Source organism: Kogia breviceps, chromosome 12 (assembly GCF_026419965.1).
Source record: "Kogia breviceps isolate mKogBre1 chromosome 12, mKogBre1 haplotype 1, whole genome shotgun sequence".
NCBI classification, from domain to species: Eukaryota; Metazoa; Chordata; class Mammalia; order Artiodactyla; family Physeteridae; genus Kogia; species Kogia breviceps.
The window spans coordinates 1,762,815-1,781,449 of record NC_081321.1 but is presented as its reverse complement, the minus strand read 5'-3'; the positions used below and the strand labels follow the sequence as shown (position 1 = coordinate 1,781,449).

The following is an 18,635-nucleotide window of genomic DNA, read 5'->3' as shown; positions in this document are numbered from 1 at the left end:
GTTTTCAAGGAACAGGTCTTTTACCTCCTTGGTTACATTTATTCCTAGGTATTTTATTCTTTCTGATACAATTGTAAATGAGATTGTTTTCTTAATTTCTCTTTTTGATAGTGTGTTATTAGTGTATAGAAATGCAACTGATTTTGTGTATTAATTTTGTATCCTGCAATAGTACTGAATTCTTTTATAAGTTCTAACAGTTTTTGACAGAGTCTTTATGGTTTTCTGCATATAATATCATGTCATCTGCAAACAGTGATAGTTTTACTTCTTCCATTTCTATTTGGCTGCCTTTTATTTCTTTTTCTTGTCTAACTGCTCTGGCTGGGACTCCCAATACCATGTTGAATAAGAGTGGTGAGAGTGGGCATCTTTGTCTTGTTCCTGATCTTAGAGGAAAAGCTCTCAGCTTTTCACAATTGAGTATTATGTTAGCTGTGGACTTGTCATTATATGGCCTTTTTTATGTTGAGGAATGTTCCCTCTGTTTCTGGTTTGTTGAGATTTTTTTTTTTTAATAAGTGGATGTTAAATTTTGTCAGTTGCTTTTTCTGCACCTATTGAGATGATTATGTGATTTCTGTCCTTCATTTTGTTAATGTGGTATGTCACATTGATTGATTTGCAGATGTTGAACCATCCTAGCATCCCTGGAATAAACCCCACTTGATCATGGTATATGATCCTTTTAATGTATTGTTGAATTTGGTTTGCTAATATTTTGTCGAGAATTTTTCCATCTATATTCATCAGAGATATTGGCGTGTCATTTTCTTGTGGCATCTTTTTCTGATTTTGGTATCAGGTAATGCTGGCATTGTAAAATGAATTTGGAAGAGTTCTCTCCTCTTATATTTTTATGGAAGAGTTTTTAAAAGATTGGTGTTAATTCTTTAAATGTTTGGTAGAATTCACTAATGAAACCAGCTGGTCCTCCGCTTTTCTTTCTTGGGAGGTTTTTAATTCCTGATTCGGTTTCCTTACTTGTTATTGGTCTGTTCACATTTTCTATTTCTTCATGATTCAGTCTTGGTAGGTTGTATGTTTCTAGGAATTAATCCAGTTCTCTAGGCTGTCCAAATTGTTGGCATATAGCTGTTCGTAGTAGCCTCATGATTCTTTGTATTTGTCTGGTATCAGTTGTAACGTCTCCTCTTTCGTTTCTGATTTTATTTATCCTGACTCTTTTATTTTCTCCTATCACATCCTACCTGTGAAACTGACAAAGCATGTTTTCTCCTGTGTCCCCTATACGGCAGTTATATTACTTTATGGCCGTTCAGTTTGGTGGTAAATAGCATGCTTTGGATCCAGATCTGAGTTGAGTCCAGCTCGGTAGCTGTGTAACTTCCCACAAGTCACTCAACCTGTTCTCTAAGCATCAGGTTCCTCATTTGTTAAATGGCAGTAATAAAACCTATAGTGAAGGTTCTTGGGAGGATTACATGTAATAATGTATTCAGTGCACTTCGTCCTCTGCCTGGCACACAGGAAGTGCTCAGTAAAGGACTATGTGACATTGGTAGTGATTGTGGTAAAAATCCTCGAATATTTACAAGATCCTTTGATGCTTCTCTTCACTTTGTAGATTTCTCCTCTCTCCTAATATAGTAACATTCCTCCCATTGCACAAGTAACCCACAATCCTAGTAATTAATTTTTCCTGCAGCAAAAGAAATGTCTTCTTTACTTAATTGTCAATGATGTCACCAGTACTGCCTGAGCAACAGTGTAGACACCTCTCCCAGGTATCTGTGTGGGAGGTCAGCCACAGACGTCAGACCTAATCACCTTTAAGAAGCACCCTTGGCAGCAGGTGACACTTTCTTCTGAAGTTTTCTGACCTGAGGGTTATTTTCAGGCCGCAGAAAGAAGCAGGAGCGCCACCCCTGCACGGTGGCTGTAAGTGATTCTCGACAGGCTTGGTGATCACATGAGCTCAGTGAGGCAGGGATCGGTGAGTTGTGAGTAATCTGGGGGAGAGACCTTTCTCTCAATGTATTTTTAAGACAGAGTTTACAGTGTTCCACAGGTACATCCTACATTTTTGTAGTTTCCGCTGAATGATTTAAGGTGACATTGTCCTGTGACTCACTTGATGTATTTCTTAGACTGAAAATTGCAGTGTTTTAAACATCTCTGGAACGTGAGCTCTCAGATGCGTGGGTTCTTACCTTAACAGATACCAGCATTTGACTAATAAGGAAGTGCCGTCTTCCTCCTGTTTGTGGTATCATTCGTGACTCAGACATTCTTCCGGGACAATAAAAATATCCTTGTACTTCATGCAAAATAAAATTCTTCACATCCTAATTGTTTTTCACAGTCCTCTGAAAATGAGGGGACCCTACGGAGCTCAATAAATAGTTTTTGAAATAAAAAACTGGTGAGCTTTTACCCTGAAGAAAAGTTGCATGTATTTTAAGTTTTATGCATTTGTAGTAGATATTTTAATCTACTCTGTACCCTAACAGGTTATCCTGTACTCTGACATGGTTATGACATGGATTGCCCGTTTCCCAGTCCACCTTCCAGAACACATTGTCAAGGTTATCAGCCACCCCTCAGTTCACATGTGGTGGGACCCCTTTTTTTTTTTTTTTTTGGTAGGCGGGCCTCTCACCGCCGTGGCCTCTCCGTTGCGGAGCACAGGCTCCGGACGCGCAGGCTCAGCGGCCACAGCTCACGGGCCCAGCCGCTCCGCGGCACGTGGGATCCTCCCGGACCGGGGCACGAACCCGTGTCCCCTGCATCGGCAGGCAGACTCTCAACCACGGCGCCACCAGGGAAGCCCTGGAGCCCTTTTAATACCAGTTTTGGAAGATAGGCCTAACACTTGCCTATTATATCACATTTTTATTTTATAGAGTTATGTTTTGGAGGATGTGATTTGACTCGCATTTTATCTGAACTATTTAACAGCAGTCTTGTTACAATAGGGTTCTACAGTATTTCTTTCATTAACTTGTCCTCAGCTTCTCCCTAATTTGTTATTTTCTATACATTCTCTCTATCTTTAGGGTTACTGTCTGTTTTGGGTTAAAGGAATATTTTCTTGGACACAAAAATGTATCATCAACCAAAACAAAAAAGCTATTCTCCCTTGATGTGTCTGCCTCCTTCTTCCTGAGCCCGGGATGACGAGACTAAAGTTTCCAGCTGGATCTGTCAGTCAGCATTTCTGGGATAAATTAAGTGAGCACACTTGATTGAGGTGTACCTGGACTGTATCACTGTCTTCCTATTATCCTAGGAGATCAAAGCTGAGCCCAAATAGAGGCTTAGTCTTTAAAATATTCAAAACAGATGGCTCGTTCTTTGCGGTGAAAATTCAGGTTTTAAGGCAAACCACTTGTTAGCAAGACTTCATTTCTTTTCATTGAAAGATAGTCAGCACCGAACATATACCTCTCTCTCTTCTTCAAGACTAGAATCACAAACTTTCTGCATGAGGAGGGATTTGGCAAGCCCCAAAAGCTGTTACACTGTCTGGTTTCCTTTTCATGTGAATATAAAATAAGCTATTCAGATTTTTCTTTTGGCATTTTGGGTATTAAATGAAAAAATCTTAAATGTTTAAATTCTCATAGTCATTTTGTTGACGGGTCACTATTTGAAATCTAGTATTCACACTGTTACATCCTCCAGAATTGAACCAAAGTGTTTATCCCTGACTTCATATTTTTACGAACTAAGATGCACATTCTCCACAGTCTATTACTGACACCTGGGTCCTGAGGTCATACAGAATAAGTCCGTAAGTGCGGTTTGAAGTTTTTATTGTTTGGTTTGAAACTGACTGAAATGAGTAAATTAACTCAAAAATATTTATTGGGAGTCTCCCATGTACCTACACTGCACTAGGTTCATGGGTTGAAATACATGTTTCAAGACTATAAAACAAATACTAAAGGACAGATTTTCTCCAATGGAAAAAATTATCTGAGGTGCCATAGGAAAACCCAGGTCTGCAGCAGAGACTCAAGGGCTCACAGAGGAGGTAACACTTGTGCTGCATCTTGAAGGAGCGATAGGCGATTGCCAAGCAGATAGACTGTAAATCTGTTGCACTCTCAGTAGCTGCCTGTGGATACTGCTTAGGGTGTGAATTGATTCTCTATTTCTGCATAACGCATTACCCCAAAACTTGGCAGCATTGAAAGCAATACACCCCTGTTAGGTCAGTGGCTTCTGCAGGTCACGAATTCGGAGGCAGCTTGGCTGGGTAGCTCTTGCATGAGTGTCTCCAGGGTGTCAGCTCAGGGCCGTCAGGATGTCAGCTGGGTCTGTAGTTGTCCAAAGCTTGGTGAGGATGGAGCATCCGTTCCAGAATGCTCACCCACAGCTCATACCAGCAGGAACCTTCAGTACCTCACCATCCAGACCCAAAGTGAGTGATTCAAGAGAAGGGAGCAAGGAGGAAGCCACAGTAACTTTTATGACCCGTTATCGGAAGTCACACACCAGCACCTCTACTGCGTTCTGTTCCTTCAGCGCAAGGCACTGAGACCGTCTGCGCTGAACGGGCCAGAGCATCTTAGGCTTTACCTTTTGAGGGGAGCCATGTCAAAGCACGTGTAGACTTACCGCCAGCCTCCACAGGCGTTGGGGCAGGGTGACCAGCCTCGTGGCTGGTGCCGCCAGCGCGGGTGCATCGCAATGACCTTTGTGTGCCGTGGCGACCTGTGGAGGGTGGGCAGGAGGGATGTCAGAGCTTCTGGCTCTGTCCCGGAGGAGGCCACGTGGCCCGGATGCCGCGGTGGCGGAAGGGATGGAGGATCGCCAGTGTGCTCGTCGCTGGGAAGCTGGGGTCCCAGAAACATCCCAGACAGAGAACACAGCCCGAAAGCCCCACTGTGGTTCAGAAAGGTAACTTGCCTACAGGCACTGTTCATATGAACAGCCCTGCACAAGCCCACGTGTTCCATGGTGGCTGTGGCGCTTGGACGCCGAGTGACTTCGGTCCAGCCACATTCACGGCCTGGGTCACCTCCCCGGGCGTTGAATTTTTCGTTTAGAAAGTGGGGCAAGGAGGCAGGTGTTGATGACCTCGATGATCGCTAAAATAACTTTCTCTGCGCTCAGAACCATATACTTAGTGTTTTATCCTTGTTTAACCTTGAGAATGTTTGACTCAATAGAAACATTTGATCTGTTCACAAACATCTAAATCAGGTTATACCAATGTCAAGGGATTTTCACTGAATATTTGCTGGAGCTGCAACTAAGTTAATTCAGTTTATCAGTTTTCCATGCGTGCAGTTGAAAATGTCCATCTTTTTCCATATATTCTTATTTTACTGAATCATTTTAGTATCAATTCTTTTCCATACTTAAACTTTATAATGACTTTATTTATCAATCAGGTATTTTGTCCAGATCAAATTTTACTAATTAGAACTTTCTACAGCTGTGAATTTTCTTTTTATGCCCATTGCCAAATCCAGTTTTCTATTTAGCCAATGTTTTGTGTTGGTATTACTATTGATACAAGTACTATTCATTGTGAATTGAATTTTTTAACAGTAATTATTATTTATTTCTTAAGTAATCTGTAAGAAAATGATAAGCATTTCCTCCCTAATATTATAGTTAACCCTGTTATCTGGAATAGGTCTACTGTAGAGATTGGCAAACCTTTTTATAAAGGTCCAGATAGTAAATGTTTTATACTTTGTGAACTTTACTCTTTGTCAAAACTATTCAGCTCTGCTCTTGCAGTGGGAAAGCAGCCTCACACAGTGTGTAAATGAGTGAAGGTTAATGTGATTATGATTAATATAACTTTATCTGTGGGCACTGAAATTTGATTTTCAGATAATCTCCACATGTGACCAAATAGCCTTTTGATTTTTTTTCCAACCACTTGAAAAACCATTCTTAGTGATGGACTGTACAAAAACAGGCAGTGATGCTAGATTTGGTCCATGGACTGTCATTTATTTACCGACCCCTGGTCTATTGTGTTGCTTTTCCAGTTCTTCTCTGTGCTTCTCATCTCTTCATGTGCCATTTTGTAGCCATCCGGTCATTGGTGGAGCTCAGTGCACATGATAGGGTTAAGGTGTCCTCGGGGTCAGAGTGTCAGCTGGAGTTATCAAGAGTACCTTGCATTTTACACGTGCTCAAAGGCTCACACGGATGAGAATTGTCATTCCCGTTTTACAGATGGTAAAACAAGTTCTTGGAAATAATCATGCTGAATAATTATTGAAGAAGCTTACCATGTGATGGACACGTGGATTATTACAGTCTCATAAAGTATACTATCCTCGGAGTAATTGGTCCCAGGTCTCATAGCTAGAAGGTTGCAGGCCGCAGAGGTAAGCCAGTCTGTCTCCGGGGCCCATGCTGTTAACTGCTTTGTGGCTTTGCAGTGTTTCAGAGAGTCGTCAATGCAGCGCAGATATTGTAGCACACAACATGAGTGATACAAATCTGTCTCTGGTCAGGGTAGCCTCTGGGTAAAAAAGCCTTTTTTCACCACCGTTTCTGAAACTAGGTGCCCAGTAGTTAACATAATCACCAGCCCGGGGCCTGCGTGCATGTGGCTGCGGTGTTTGAATGGTCGTGTTAACGGCCGTCGCCGTGGCCCTCGCCACAGCCAGTCACGTCGCCTTCCCTGGCACTAAAGAGTGACACCACTGTGTCTGCTTAACACGTGGTGCTGTAACATGTGAGATGCCACAGCTGCTCTTGCCAGAGAAGTGTTCAAGTAGATAAAATTCCTAGTTAGGACCATGAGATGCTGAGGACCGCCTCGGTGAATTCCGTGGCTAACTAACACAAATCTTCCATGAGGGAAGCAACTCACCTAATCGTAGGTAAGACAGGCAGCTGGGCAAACAGCCGTGCTTCCCTGGAACATACACGTTGTCGTTGGTGCAGGAGGTGCTAAGATGCAGGAGTTCCAGTTCAGAGGAGCCCGGGCCTCCCAGTCCGGCCACATTCCGTGCGTGTGCGCGCACGCGCACGTGCATAAACATACGCGTGTGTCTTAACAAGTGAACCTGTTGCTTTGTTCTCGCGCACAGAAGTGTGTGATCACTGAGGCAGGCATGGTAACGGAGTCTGGGAAAGCTGAAAACCTCCCGGTGCACAGAACGTGCTGCACGGGGCTCCCAGGATGGCCTGAAACACACGTGCCCACTGTGGGATGCCTCTGCACTCTTCTTTGAAATGGCACATCTGGGAGATGATACGTGGATGGCTTGCTAGACAAATGACAGAAATGTATCAGACCAAGTGTCATGAGCTTTTACCGCTTAGATGAATAAGGTGGCAGAGACTCGGCTCCCCGCGTTCCTATTTCTTGTCAGCAGGAGCGTCGCATATATAAGAAGGTTATAGCTGCTGTAGAGCCCACAAGGCAGCTGAGTACGAAGAATCCCCCAAAACCGTGTGATGCGTACATTTGGGCGGTTTGCTTAAAGCACAGAGAGAGCTCTTCCGCCTGTTCGTTGCTGTTCAGGTCCACAACACCAAAAGTATACTCCCTGGAAGGAGACCAGGGAAAGCGCTAATAACATGGACAGATTCACATGGTGAAGAAAGGTGTTTCTGCGTTCTCCTCTCCCTTTTCTTCTTTTCTTGCTTTCTAGAGTTGGGAGTTTCTGTTCCACTTGTCCGTTGTTTTCTGTTTTCTAAACCCCCGTAAAGTGTTAGGCGCTCTGATTCTATCAGAAACATGGTCCCTATCCTTTGTACTCCCTCACTAAAATTGCTACCAAATTTGGATGTGGGTCCATGTGCATGATAGGTTTCTTACGAGTACTAAAGGTGGGGCTAGAACCTGGTAGATAAAAGCAACACGAAGATTCTGCACAAACTTAACCTTTTCCCCCCTGCTCTCAGGTCACTTTGCAACTATACCAGAAGCTGCTTATTCTTTGTTACATCAGGTAGCCTCACAGGCTTCCGTCTAGATGTACCCCCATTTCTGGTGCCTTGGAACTTTCCCCCTGGACTGCCCCGCACCCCATTTTTTTACTTGCCGTTCTCCACGGTTCCCCTCGGGGCCTCTTGGCTCAATCGGAGTGTGCGGCTTTGCTCATTCTCACCATTCCGTATCTCGCATCCCAGTGGGACCGCCCTGCGCTGACCCTACACTTCAGAATTGATCTTCCGTCAGCTCTTACTGAGCCCTGTGTCGGATCCGGGGGACCCGGGGAATCAGGGCGCAGGGGCCCTTCTTCCGGAGAAGGGCTTGGAGTGCCCCAGATTATTTAATCTTGAATTACCCTGGCTGGTTACCTTATATAATATCAGCCACAATTTGTAGGACTTCTGGTATTTCTGAGCTGAACCTCTTTTGTCATAGTCACTGTTATATCCTCCAATAATAAAGCTTTGCTTAAACCTCAGCAACTAGAAACGTTGAAATGGTGATGTCTATCAGAGTTTGTGTCACACTAAGGAATTTTAACTTTCAGAAGTAGGGGGAGGAGAGATTAATTCAGTGATTGTGTGGAGGTCTTATTCCCAAATAAAGCAAATGGGTAGAGAAAAAGTCTTCCTAATTTTTGTTTTTCCCAAATCTTTTTCTTCCACCCAAAGCCTGGATTACTCCCAAGGTGGAAGGGGTGATGTCTGGAAATCGTTAATCCATGGGTTTTGTTCATGGTGTATAAAATTTTCAGAAAGAATTTGCTTTTGCAATGTGATTTCCTGATTGGCTGTGGCAGACATAAATCCAGCAAGGACAGCTCTGTCAGAGCAGCCAAGACCCCTCTTAGATTCTTAGATACATGACAGTTCTGGTGTGTGTGTGGAGTGGGAATGAAGATTCTTCATGTGGGTGGGTCAGGAGGAGAGATGGAGGCGGGGGGGCACAAGCGGAGCAGCGGGTGGAGGTGGGGCACAGCAGGCCAGCCCCCAGAACCCAGCACTAGGTCAGCCCGGGGTGAGTGAAGGAGATGCCCTTGGTGCCCCCTGCCCTGGCGCTGCTTTCTGTTCTTGAAGGGCTCTTTTGTGGTGTTCTGAAACATTTCCATCCTCCCAGCTAAGCAGAGTGCTAAGCTATCCTAAAGCTGAGTTCCGGGCTGAGGGCCATTTTGCACAGATCTTTCTTCCCACCCTGCCGGCCCCCTCTCGCCACTGCAGGTGTGTACATGTGCCTCCTTATACACACCGACTCACAGGTGTTTCAGCCTGTCACAGGTTGTGTCATGGCTGTTTCCGAGTTCAGCATTAAGAGATTCAACTCCTGTGTGTAGCCTGTCTTTCTCTAGTAGCACAGATGCCCGTCTCTGATGTGTACACACAGCTACAGGTACATGTCTGTCTTCCCCTGCCTTCCAGGTGATAGGGAACCCCTTCCTCCCACCTGTACCCCCAAGGCCAGGTTCCTGTGAAGCCAGGTTCCTGTGAAGCACTGTGTGATGAGAAGCCAGAGCCTGCGGACACACAGTGGCTCTCTGGAGCTGCAGCCGTCGCAAGCTTCCAGCTGGAGACGCTGCGTGTCTGCAGTCTGTGCGGTGGGGTGTGATGCTGGAGCTGCAGTCATGATGAGACTGGCGGCCAGTTGCCCGTGTCTGCTCCTCCAGCGTCTCTGTGCGCACGCGCGTGCGCGCACACCTGCTTTTAACCCAGCCTTGAGATAACGGCCGGTCACGGGGGGGTCTCCTCCAGAGACGGGCCTCCGCTTGGGAGCCCTTGTACAGATACGCTATCAAATCTCCCAGTCACCAGATAAGCGTACTTGGCTCTTTGCTCCTCTGTCTTCCTGGGGCCCGCAAGGTGGAGCAATCGGGTGGGCTCCCTGTAATCTAGGCTCGCATCCTGGGTTACTTACCGAGATCCTAGCCAGGTCGGGAGGTTCCACTTGTGCACCCGGCACAGCTCGCGTTGGCCTTCCTTCTGCTCCCAGTGGCTAGAGAGGGAAGAGAGTGAGCTGTCCTGATAAGCTCCTTACTGTGCTCCACACAGCAGGCAACAAGCGCGTTACTGCTTTTCACATCCATCCCTCTGTCTCGTGAAGGTGTAATGATGCTGAGAAGTGCTTGACTGCAGCACTAGCGCAGCCCGAGCGCGTCAGGCGCCAGAGCTCAGAGCCGCAGCCTGCGGGTGTGTGCACGGGCACCGTTCTCGCCTGTGGCCAACTGCCTACCTGGTTTTTCCTTTGAAATTCAGCATCAGCCTTCAGTTGCCTGGCCTGTTCAAAAATTGTGAACCTCTCTTCTCCCTCTTTTGCCTTTTTTCTTTCCCATGCCCAGACTTTTTCCCCCATAATTTGTAGTTCGTTAGTGTATAGCCCCGGAACTTTACTGTACCGTGGGGAAGTCTTGTAAAATATATACGCACATACACACACAAATATTTAACCCACTACGTCGTTTACGAAAATACAGTAAATGATTTATTGTGGAAAGGCAAGCCTCAAGCCAAGAACTAAATCGAAGGTGCTTTCCCATCTCTATTGAAGGAGCAGGAGCGAAGAGCTGCGGGACTCGCGCCGCTGGCATCTCTGAATCTAGTCGCGCTGATAGCTACCTCCCTGTGCCACACTGCGCGTCCCCTCCTGTCCCCTCCGCTGGGCGGAGCGTGACGGCCTCGGCGCCTCGTGCAGCATTTTCTCCACTCACTGCCCGTTGATGTGCACCGTCGTCTTCTGTACTCACTTGTCTGCCTTCTTGTTGGTGAATGACCTTACCTTCCTCTATTCTACGAGTTTCCAGATACTGAAGCAAGTCCTTGCAATACCTCCAGCCTTAAGCTGCTCTCACGGCCGTGAAGAGGTGGGCTCAGCAGGAGGCTTCTGCCCTCCCTGGCTGGACCCACGCGCTCTGCTCTCTATTCAAGTAGGATTCCTTGTGCCGAATACAGTGGGATAGGTTTTAACTGAATACGGAGTAAATAGGCAAAATGCAGTTAGCAGCTCTGTAGTTCAGATTTCAAGATTCACTTTATTCTAAACTCTGTTTCCTATCTCCTTACAGCTTTGAGTACAGAATATTTGTCTCCATATCTGGGTCAAGAAATAGGGGATGTTTTGTTTTGCTGGAGTGGTAATGCACGCTTAAAGGAAAATTGACAACAGATTTCTGAGTTGTGAAACTAAGAGAAGATGATCACATTTTATTTTTTAAATGATTCCCACTGTTTTTTTCATGTTTCAAACCTTTTGCTGTTTTCAAAGACACATTTAACTTTAATAAGCCGTAAAGCTCTTTAAATCTCAAACCCTTGGAGGGAGTTTTTACTTTTAGAACCCAGCATTTCTATATGTGGTAAAATTTCTGATTAATGTTTATTGATCTCAGGCATCTAGTGTCACCACACCAAACTTGGATCTGCTCACCCACACACAACAAAGCCAATCTCCTGACACCGGGTGGTGGTGAAGGAGAGCGCAGCGTTTATTGAAGGGCCAGGCAGGGAGAACAGGCAGCTCGTGCTGAAAACCCACACTCCCCGGTGGCTTTCCGGGAAGGGGGTTTAAAGGCAGCGTGTGAGAGGGAGAGGGTCGCAGGATGCGTGATCAGCTCGCGCGCGGCTCTCAGATTGGTTGGCCACAAGGCGAAGTTTCGAGCATCACCAGCCTTCCGGTTTCAACCCGCCAGGGGTCTACATTCTCTGATGGTCAGTAGTTTCCATCTTTGGGGGTCTGCTTCCTCTAAAAACAGCTTAGGAATGTGTGTCAGGCCTTTATCTGTATCTTCCAGGGAACGGGGAGTTTGGTGGCTCTGCTGTGTGGCTGGTGTGCAGTCTGAATTGTTACCAGGTTCCTGACCCAGAGCTCTTCTTTGCTTCTACGTCTTCACATTTCCTGGTCGTTCCCTCTGGAGTCAGCCTCTCCTGAGACTCGGGAGAGGCTGAGAGCCTGAAGCCAAAGGCTTTTACTTCGAAAGTAATGGACACGGGCTCGCACACGGACGCGGGCTCGCACAAGGACACGGGCTCGCACAAGGACGCGGGCTCGCACACGGACGCAGGCTCGCTCACGGACATGGGCTCGCACACGGACGCGGGCTTGCACATGGTTTCAGTCCCCGCTTTTCTTTGGTGCTCCTCACTCTTAGGGGAACAGGTCCAGGATGAGAAACGGAGTAAAGTTTCCCCTAGAGAGGTTAATCACAAACTGTCGGCAGAGGAGGTCAGTTTTAGGGGGACTCGGTTTCGCTAGTGGCCCTGGATGTGAACTCCTAGTGGTACTTACTCACTCGTTAAAGAGCAGTGAGGCAGACTTAATGCAGGACCATCATGATGGGTTTAGGGGCCACTGCAGTGGGGTTTTGCAGTGAGGGAGAGAGAGACAGTGCCCGACTCTGAATACAACAAGGACAAGTGGGAATTTACAGCCAAGGAGCAGGTGGGGGTCAGTGGATGGACACTTCCTAAGGAGGAAACATCAGGGATAGGGGGAGATTCTGGCCAAACCAACCTAACTGGATTCTTGCCTAAGGCAGGCCGAGTGATCAGACATCGCCCGGGGGATAGTGGGCGATGAGGGACCCCATCAGATACGAGCCAACTTAGAATTCCTGGGGGCACTGGACAATATAGAGATGAACATGAACGCCCAAAAGTCAGGGCCCAGTTGAGAAGAGAGGTCAGGGGAGCCTGACCCACGTTTGGTCAACGAGAAGACCTTTGTCCCCAGGATGTAGATGAGGGGAATGAGAAAGTTAATTGAGCCTAAGTGATTGCCTGGTTAATTATTCCATTAACTAAACAAGTGGTAATAGTAGATCATCTGTAAGAGATGCTGAGGAAGGCACCCTGCTTGGTACAGAACTACTATTCTGAGTACTTAGTAAATATTTATAGCGTAAGAAATGTCATTCTGGGTTTTGTATTTGTCGTGACTTTTTGTTTTGGAAGATAAATGTAAGACAGTCCCATTCTATAAAGTTTGTTTGAGGAGTCAAATAGGCACACGTGAAAAATGGTTATGAAGTGCGTGGGGGTCAGGATTTGGAGCTCTGAACTTTCTTGCCTTTAGCTTTAGGTTATCTTTTTAATTTTTCATGAAACTTTAGAAATTGACTTCCCCCTAAAAGAGATTTTTTTTTTTTTTTTCAAAGACTGTAGCCCTCTCACTAAGCACAAACTCGGGCTAAAGCTGCTGAAACTTTCCAGATTCCCATTGTTAACAAGGTTTGTTTTTTGATGAAGGTCATGCAGGTGTATCTCATGAACCCTTCTGTAGCCTGGCTTTAGATCAGTTATTATGAGGGTGTGACCTGAGAGGCATACGTTTATCCAGTGTCTCTCTTGCAGGAGAATTATAAGATAGAGGGGTATTCCCGAAGGCATATTTGTTTTCAGCTTGCTAGGACTACAGATGAGTGAGGACCATAACACCAAAAACATTTAGGGGTCCACTGAGTACCCTTCCGTCTGTGCTCCAAATGGGAAGGCTAAATTAAAGTTGGGATCTCAGAGACCACTAATAAACAAGCCGTTGAATTTTATAACCTTATATGTGAAGACTGAGTCAAACTAAGCCTCAAATCAAGGTAAAGAGGTTGATTTAGCAGTTTAAGGGTCTGCCTAAAGTAAACTTCAAAACGAAAGTTAAAACAAAGATAAATCCTGAATATACGCATTTTAGTTCTTATATACACTCAACAGATTAGTTCCATTATTTCATGATTTTTTTTTAATGCAGAACAGGACCACATCTCATTCTTAATATTCCTGCCAGCAAAAGCTGGCTATGGCGTGGCACAAAGGCATTCACTGAATGTTTGTTAAGTGAATTACATAATTTTTTTAGTGTCAATATGTGTGATTTGATATGCAGTATATCTAGTTAATGCAGCAAAAATATCGTGACAGTTTACTGTATTTGTTCAAAGGACCACATTCTTGCACAAAGTAGCTGCATTTAAGTGAGAAAGTAACACAAAGGTCCAAAACTTTGTGAAGAGACCTAGTACTGTCATCCTGCGTCTTCCTGATCCTGACGTGCACTGTGACCCAGAAGGTAAAGTCAGTTCTGGAGAGAAAAGACTCTGAGGCTATAGACCATTGCATTTTATTCCCTTGCTTTCCTTTTTTACTGTTCAGAGTTTAGCTCTCTGCTGGGGCCTCTGGACAAGAATGTCATGAAAAGAATAACGTTTCGGGAAGTCAACACGTTAGTTGCGCCGGGACTTCTTTGGTGAACCTGCTCTGGGGGGCGGCGGTGTAACGATGGCCCAGTGAGAAGTCAGAACTGCCGCTGGCGCCTACGCAGTGACCCAGGGCAGCTGGACCTGCCTCCGAGGACTTCCTTCCTTCCGCGGGTAGAAAGAAGAGTATAAGAGGATCTTGTAGCAACGGAGGAACCATAGTAAACATAAAAATAATTTGCCAGGAGCGCAGTAAACGATCAATAAATGTTAGCTTGAAAACACAGTGGCATCTTCCAAAAATCACGTATTAGTACTGCGCAGGCAAATGCCTTAAGTCCCAAGTGGTATTCAGTGCAAGGCATGCCTTGCCTCTCAGAATGAGCTCCCAGAATGTGCCGTAACCAACCCACCTATACTTAGATTAAAGATCTGGTACAGAAACAGTGGAGTGGGGAGAAGGGGGCAGGCCATGGAATTGACTGGAGGGGCCTTTCACCGAACGTCCGTCCCATCCTGGTCCAAGAACATGTGTTCCCATGTCTTAGATAAATGGGTTGCAGAAACGGGATGCTGTAGAATTTTCCGTTGCAATCTGTATGGAACAACTGAGGAGCAGCTGGTCTGTCTTCCAAAAGATCTCTAGCCGTCTGACCTGCTCAAGCGGAAGGGAGGTTAAAATAAACACCTTCCGGAGGCCACTGTCTTCCATCACCGTGTGTCATCAAATGCTGGCCTCTGAAGCCGATTTGAGGGTCTGATACGTAAATAAATCCTTGCAAGAAGAAACAAAGCTTTCAGTACGTCAGCCAGAAAGCTCTCATTCCCTTTTATAATTTAAATTATTTTCCTTAACAGCTCGGTAAATGTAGGATTGGGGGGATATTGACATTTTGGCCTTATATTTAAAAGCAGAGGTTATCTTGACAAGTTCATTTTTTAACTTCTCTATGCCAAAAAAGAGATAGGTACTTCTAATTCTGCATAGCTGGAGAACTAATGTGGTCTGACCGCGTTACTGACAGCTTTCGGTAGGACTTCTTGCCAATGTACTGAGGTTGTATGTGGACAAAAGACATAACCTCTGGATCCTGTAAGGCATATCCTCTTCCTGCTTGGCAGGCGCCCCTCTTCCCTCTTGAGATTAGGCAGTGGCAGTTCTGCCTTGTGGGAAATGCAGTTTCTTTTCTGAGCGGCCTGCCCAAGTTAGATGGGGAGAAGGAAGAGATAAGGACATCTCCCACGTGATTGACACGGTTAAGTGTGTCCCAGAGAGGCCACAGTGACTTTTTTTTTTTTCTTGATGGATAGATTTGAGAACTGTGCTGGTTTGGCAGTTTCATACACTTTCACCGAGTAAGCTCTATAGTTTTTTGGTTTTGTTTCAAAAAAGTGACTCCTTTTGACATGAGAAGAAAGGGCATCTTGGTCATTGCATGGAATGAATTTTTATCCTTGAAAAATTTTTCAAATTCCATCATTTTTTAACTTTTCAATTGGACTTTGAAAAATTTCAGAGTGCAAAACACTACATATTTTGTAATCTGTCAGCACCTCGGCATGAAATGCATTTAAATCAGTTTGAGATTCATCTCTGATTAAGAACAGGGACCTAAAAAGTCCACTTTTTCATTCCCAGTCATACAGCAGTGAGCTAGTTAGTATCTTTCCAGATTCAATTTTACTGTGAAAAATTTGACCTCTCCACTACCACCATTTATCACATCGTCTTCTTCCTCAGTGCCCGTGCTTTTTTCTGTCAGTTTTCCAACTCAAACAGTAATTACCTGAGATACCAGCTCTTTCAGCTTGCGGCCCAGATGCGATGGCAGCTCTACACAGACACACACACAAAGAATGGGAGTAAGTTGCACAAATCCAATGAAAACCCCCAAAGTGATTTTTTTAAATCAACGTGTCCATGAAAGAAGCTAGAGGAGGCCAAGCTAAAAACATGGGAGATGAAATAGGGCGGCCGTGCTCGGAGGCATGAGGGGTGTGGTAGGAGAGCCATGGCTAGACAGTTGGGGTATTGATGTGCAAGGTGAACATGCATTGAAAGGAGTTGCCTTGAACTTGCCTTTAAAGATTCTGCTTTGGAACTCTCTCTAAATCTTCTACACTGTGAATGTGCATTTGTGGCCAGGAATAAAATACAAGTCTTTTTTGAGAGATTAGTGTTGTTTGTGGAAAGCTATCCAACTTCCCCACTCTCCAAATCCTCTGCAAAACAGTCTTGTCCTTCTGTGGTTGGCAGTGTTGATACCACGGGTAACACAGGACTCGTACTACGAGCCTGCTGATTAGGGGTCCCTTGCAGAACCCAGAGCCTTCCACCCCGGCCCCTGAATGTGTAACCTTTATCCTTAGAGAATTGTGTGTGTGTCTCTGTGTGTGTGTGTGTGTGTGTGTGTGTGTGTGTTTTAAAAACAATAATAATGCTGAATTTATTCACTTTCTCTGGTTTGTCTAGACAGGCTCCAATTTCTATATTGTATTATACCACATAGGCCTGAACCCTGATCTCTCTAGTAAGTTAAAAATTGTTTGAGACACTAAGCCCTGGCTGTTCCCTCTCTTAACTATTTTATGGAAATTGTATTAGAAACAGAGGAAATGTGATATATTTATAAAGCAACCATTAAAAATCCTGTTTTCCAGGAATACGTAATGTGAATAGTACTCACAGTATAACACTAAATGGATAAACAGGGTATTAAGCAAAACGTGAAGTATGATACTGTTAAAAGTTGATTTATGTAAGTTTATAAAAAGACTTGGAAGAAATCAGCAAAATGTTGCAAGTGGTATTCTTGATGGAATACCTATAGGCTATTCATTGTTTCTTTTATATTTTCTCCCATACTTTTCAGAGTAAAATATGCATTGATTTCACAATCAAAAACATAAAACTTTATTTTAGAAACTCTTAAAAGGAAATAAAGGAGAGCAGCAGGGGAGTCCTCTGAGGGCAGGAAGAAATCAGTGTCACTGTTGAAAGTAATAGCAGGCCTTGTTTCTGTTGACTTGAAGATTAGTGAGCTCCTTGTTCGTTAGGTGGGTCAGAGGTGTCCTGCTGGTGAAAAGTGCCAGCCCGGTGACGCCCAGCAGGTGCAGACCCTGCCTGTGAGCCCTGGGAGCGTTTGGGACCGGCCAGCATCTGGCGGGTTGGCGGCTTCCCCAGCTGCTGTGTGTCAGGCAGACGCCGTGCCAGCGTTTCAGCGTTGGAGAGCCGGCCCAGCTCTGCCCCGGCCCCTCGGGCTCGCCAGCACCGAGTGCCTGGCCAGAGTGCCATCGGGCCCGAGGGCCGCCCGATGGAGTCGTCTGTCCTTTGATGTGCTTTCAGAGGGGGCCGAGGCGATAGTCGTTCATCCAGGGCGAAGGGGACGCAAAACAGAGTTAGCACGGGACTGCTACTCAAGAGGAGGGGCCACCGTCACACTGGGCCCGGGCTCAGGCTCAGGGGCCCGGCGTTGCGTAAGGATTTATCTGTCACCCTTTAAAAGGAGGATCGATGGCCTCGGCCCAGCGAACGAGGGAGCTCCAGCCAGGAGGCAGATCTAGTCATGAGTTCACTCACCACATCTCGTGGCCGAGAGAAACACGCACTTTCTCCAGAGGCAGAACCTTCCTTCCATTGCCGGAGCCGAAGGAACGCACGCAGCGTGTGGCATCAGGCTTTCAGATGAGCACGTTTCACTAGCAGTTTTGGGGTTTTTTTTTTTTTAACATCTTTATTGGAGTATAATTGCTTTACAGTGGTGTGTTAGTTTCTGCTTTGTAACAAAGTGAATCACTAGCAGTTTTTTGTAACCTCCTTGTGAATAGAGGGGATGAGCAACTGTGAAGTAACTGGATTCTCTCTGTATCAGGAATGTCACCTCTGCAAAAACAAGCTCACCCTGTGCTTGATCTCCAGCCCAAAGTCAGCACTGCATCTCGCGTGGACGTACACGCCAGCGGGCCCCACGCAGCCCCCAGAACAGTGGGTGGGTGTGACTGTACACGTGCAGGTGTGTATGGACCTGCTTCTCTTCACAGTCCCAAAGACTGCGGTAGTGATTACAAGAGCTCTAGTCTTGCTCCGTTTCTTTGCCTTGGGACGCATAAAGAGACTGGAACTTCTTGTTTCAGGTTGACCTTGACTTTCCTCATTTTTTTTCACCTCAGATCATCCAGCCCCTCTTAGAACTTGACCAAAACAGAAGCAAACTAAAGTTGTACATTGGACACCTGACAGCCCTCTGCCATGACCGAGACCCCCTGATTCTTCAAGGACTCACTCCACCAGCTTCCTACAACTTGGACGATGACCAGGCAGCACGGGAGAAGGGGCTGCAGAAGATGACCCAGGAACAGGTAAGCCTGTCCCCTGAGCTCCGGCGACACCCTCACAAAATTCAGCCGCTCTTTAGGTTGATGCGGTAGAAGCTGCCTTGGAGAATTCAGGGTTCAGAGTCAAGATTCTTAACAGTGGTTGGCTCTTCAGTAGATATGAGGAGCTGCCATTTGAAGTAAGCCCCACTTTTTTCTTCCCTCAGTGTAACTTGCCAAAGAATCAGAAAGGGCTGGTTCGGA

At 45.7% G+C, this 18,635-nt stretch overlaps 1 protein-coding gene across 6 annotated transcripts in view; it reads left to right on the top strand.

The window, feature by feature from the left end:
- The window catches only part of ERC1 (ELKS/RAB6-interacting/CAST family member 1), a 368,179-nt gene that overhangs the window by 316,208 nt on the left and 33,336 nt on the right, over positions 1-18,635 (top strand). For 4 of the 6 annotated variants that reach the window (XM_067008466.1, XM_067008465.1, XM_067008468.1 and 1 more), the window contains one exon: positions 18,228-18,315. Coding sequence is in view for 2 of the 6 variants with exons in the window: in XM_067008464.1 (XP_066864565.1) it covers positions 18,228-18,416 (189 nt within the window). In the remaining 4 variants the exon portion in view is untranslated. Of the gene's footprint in view, positions 1-18,227; positions 18,417-18,635 lie in introns of those variants that run through there. The other 2 variants (XM_067008464.1, XM_067008463.1) reach the window with 1 other exon arrangement.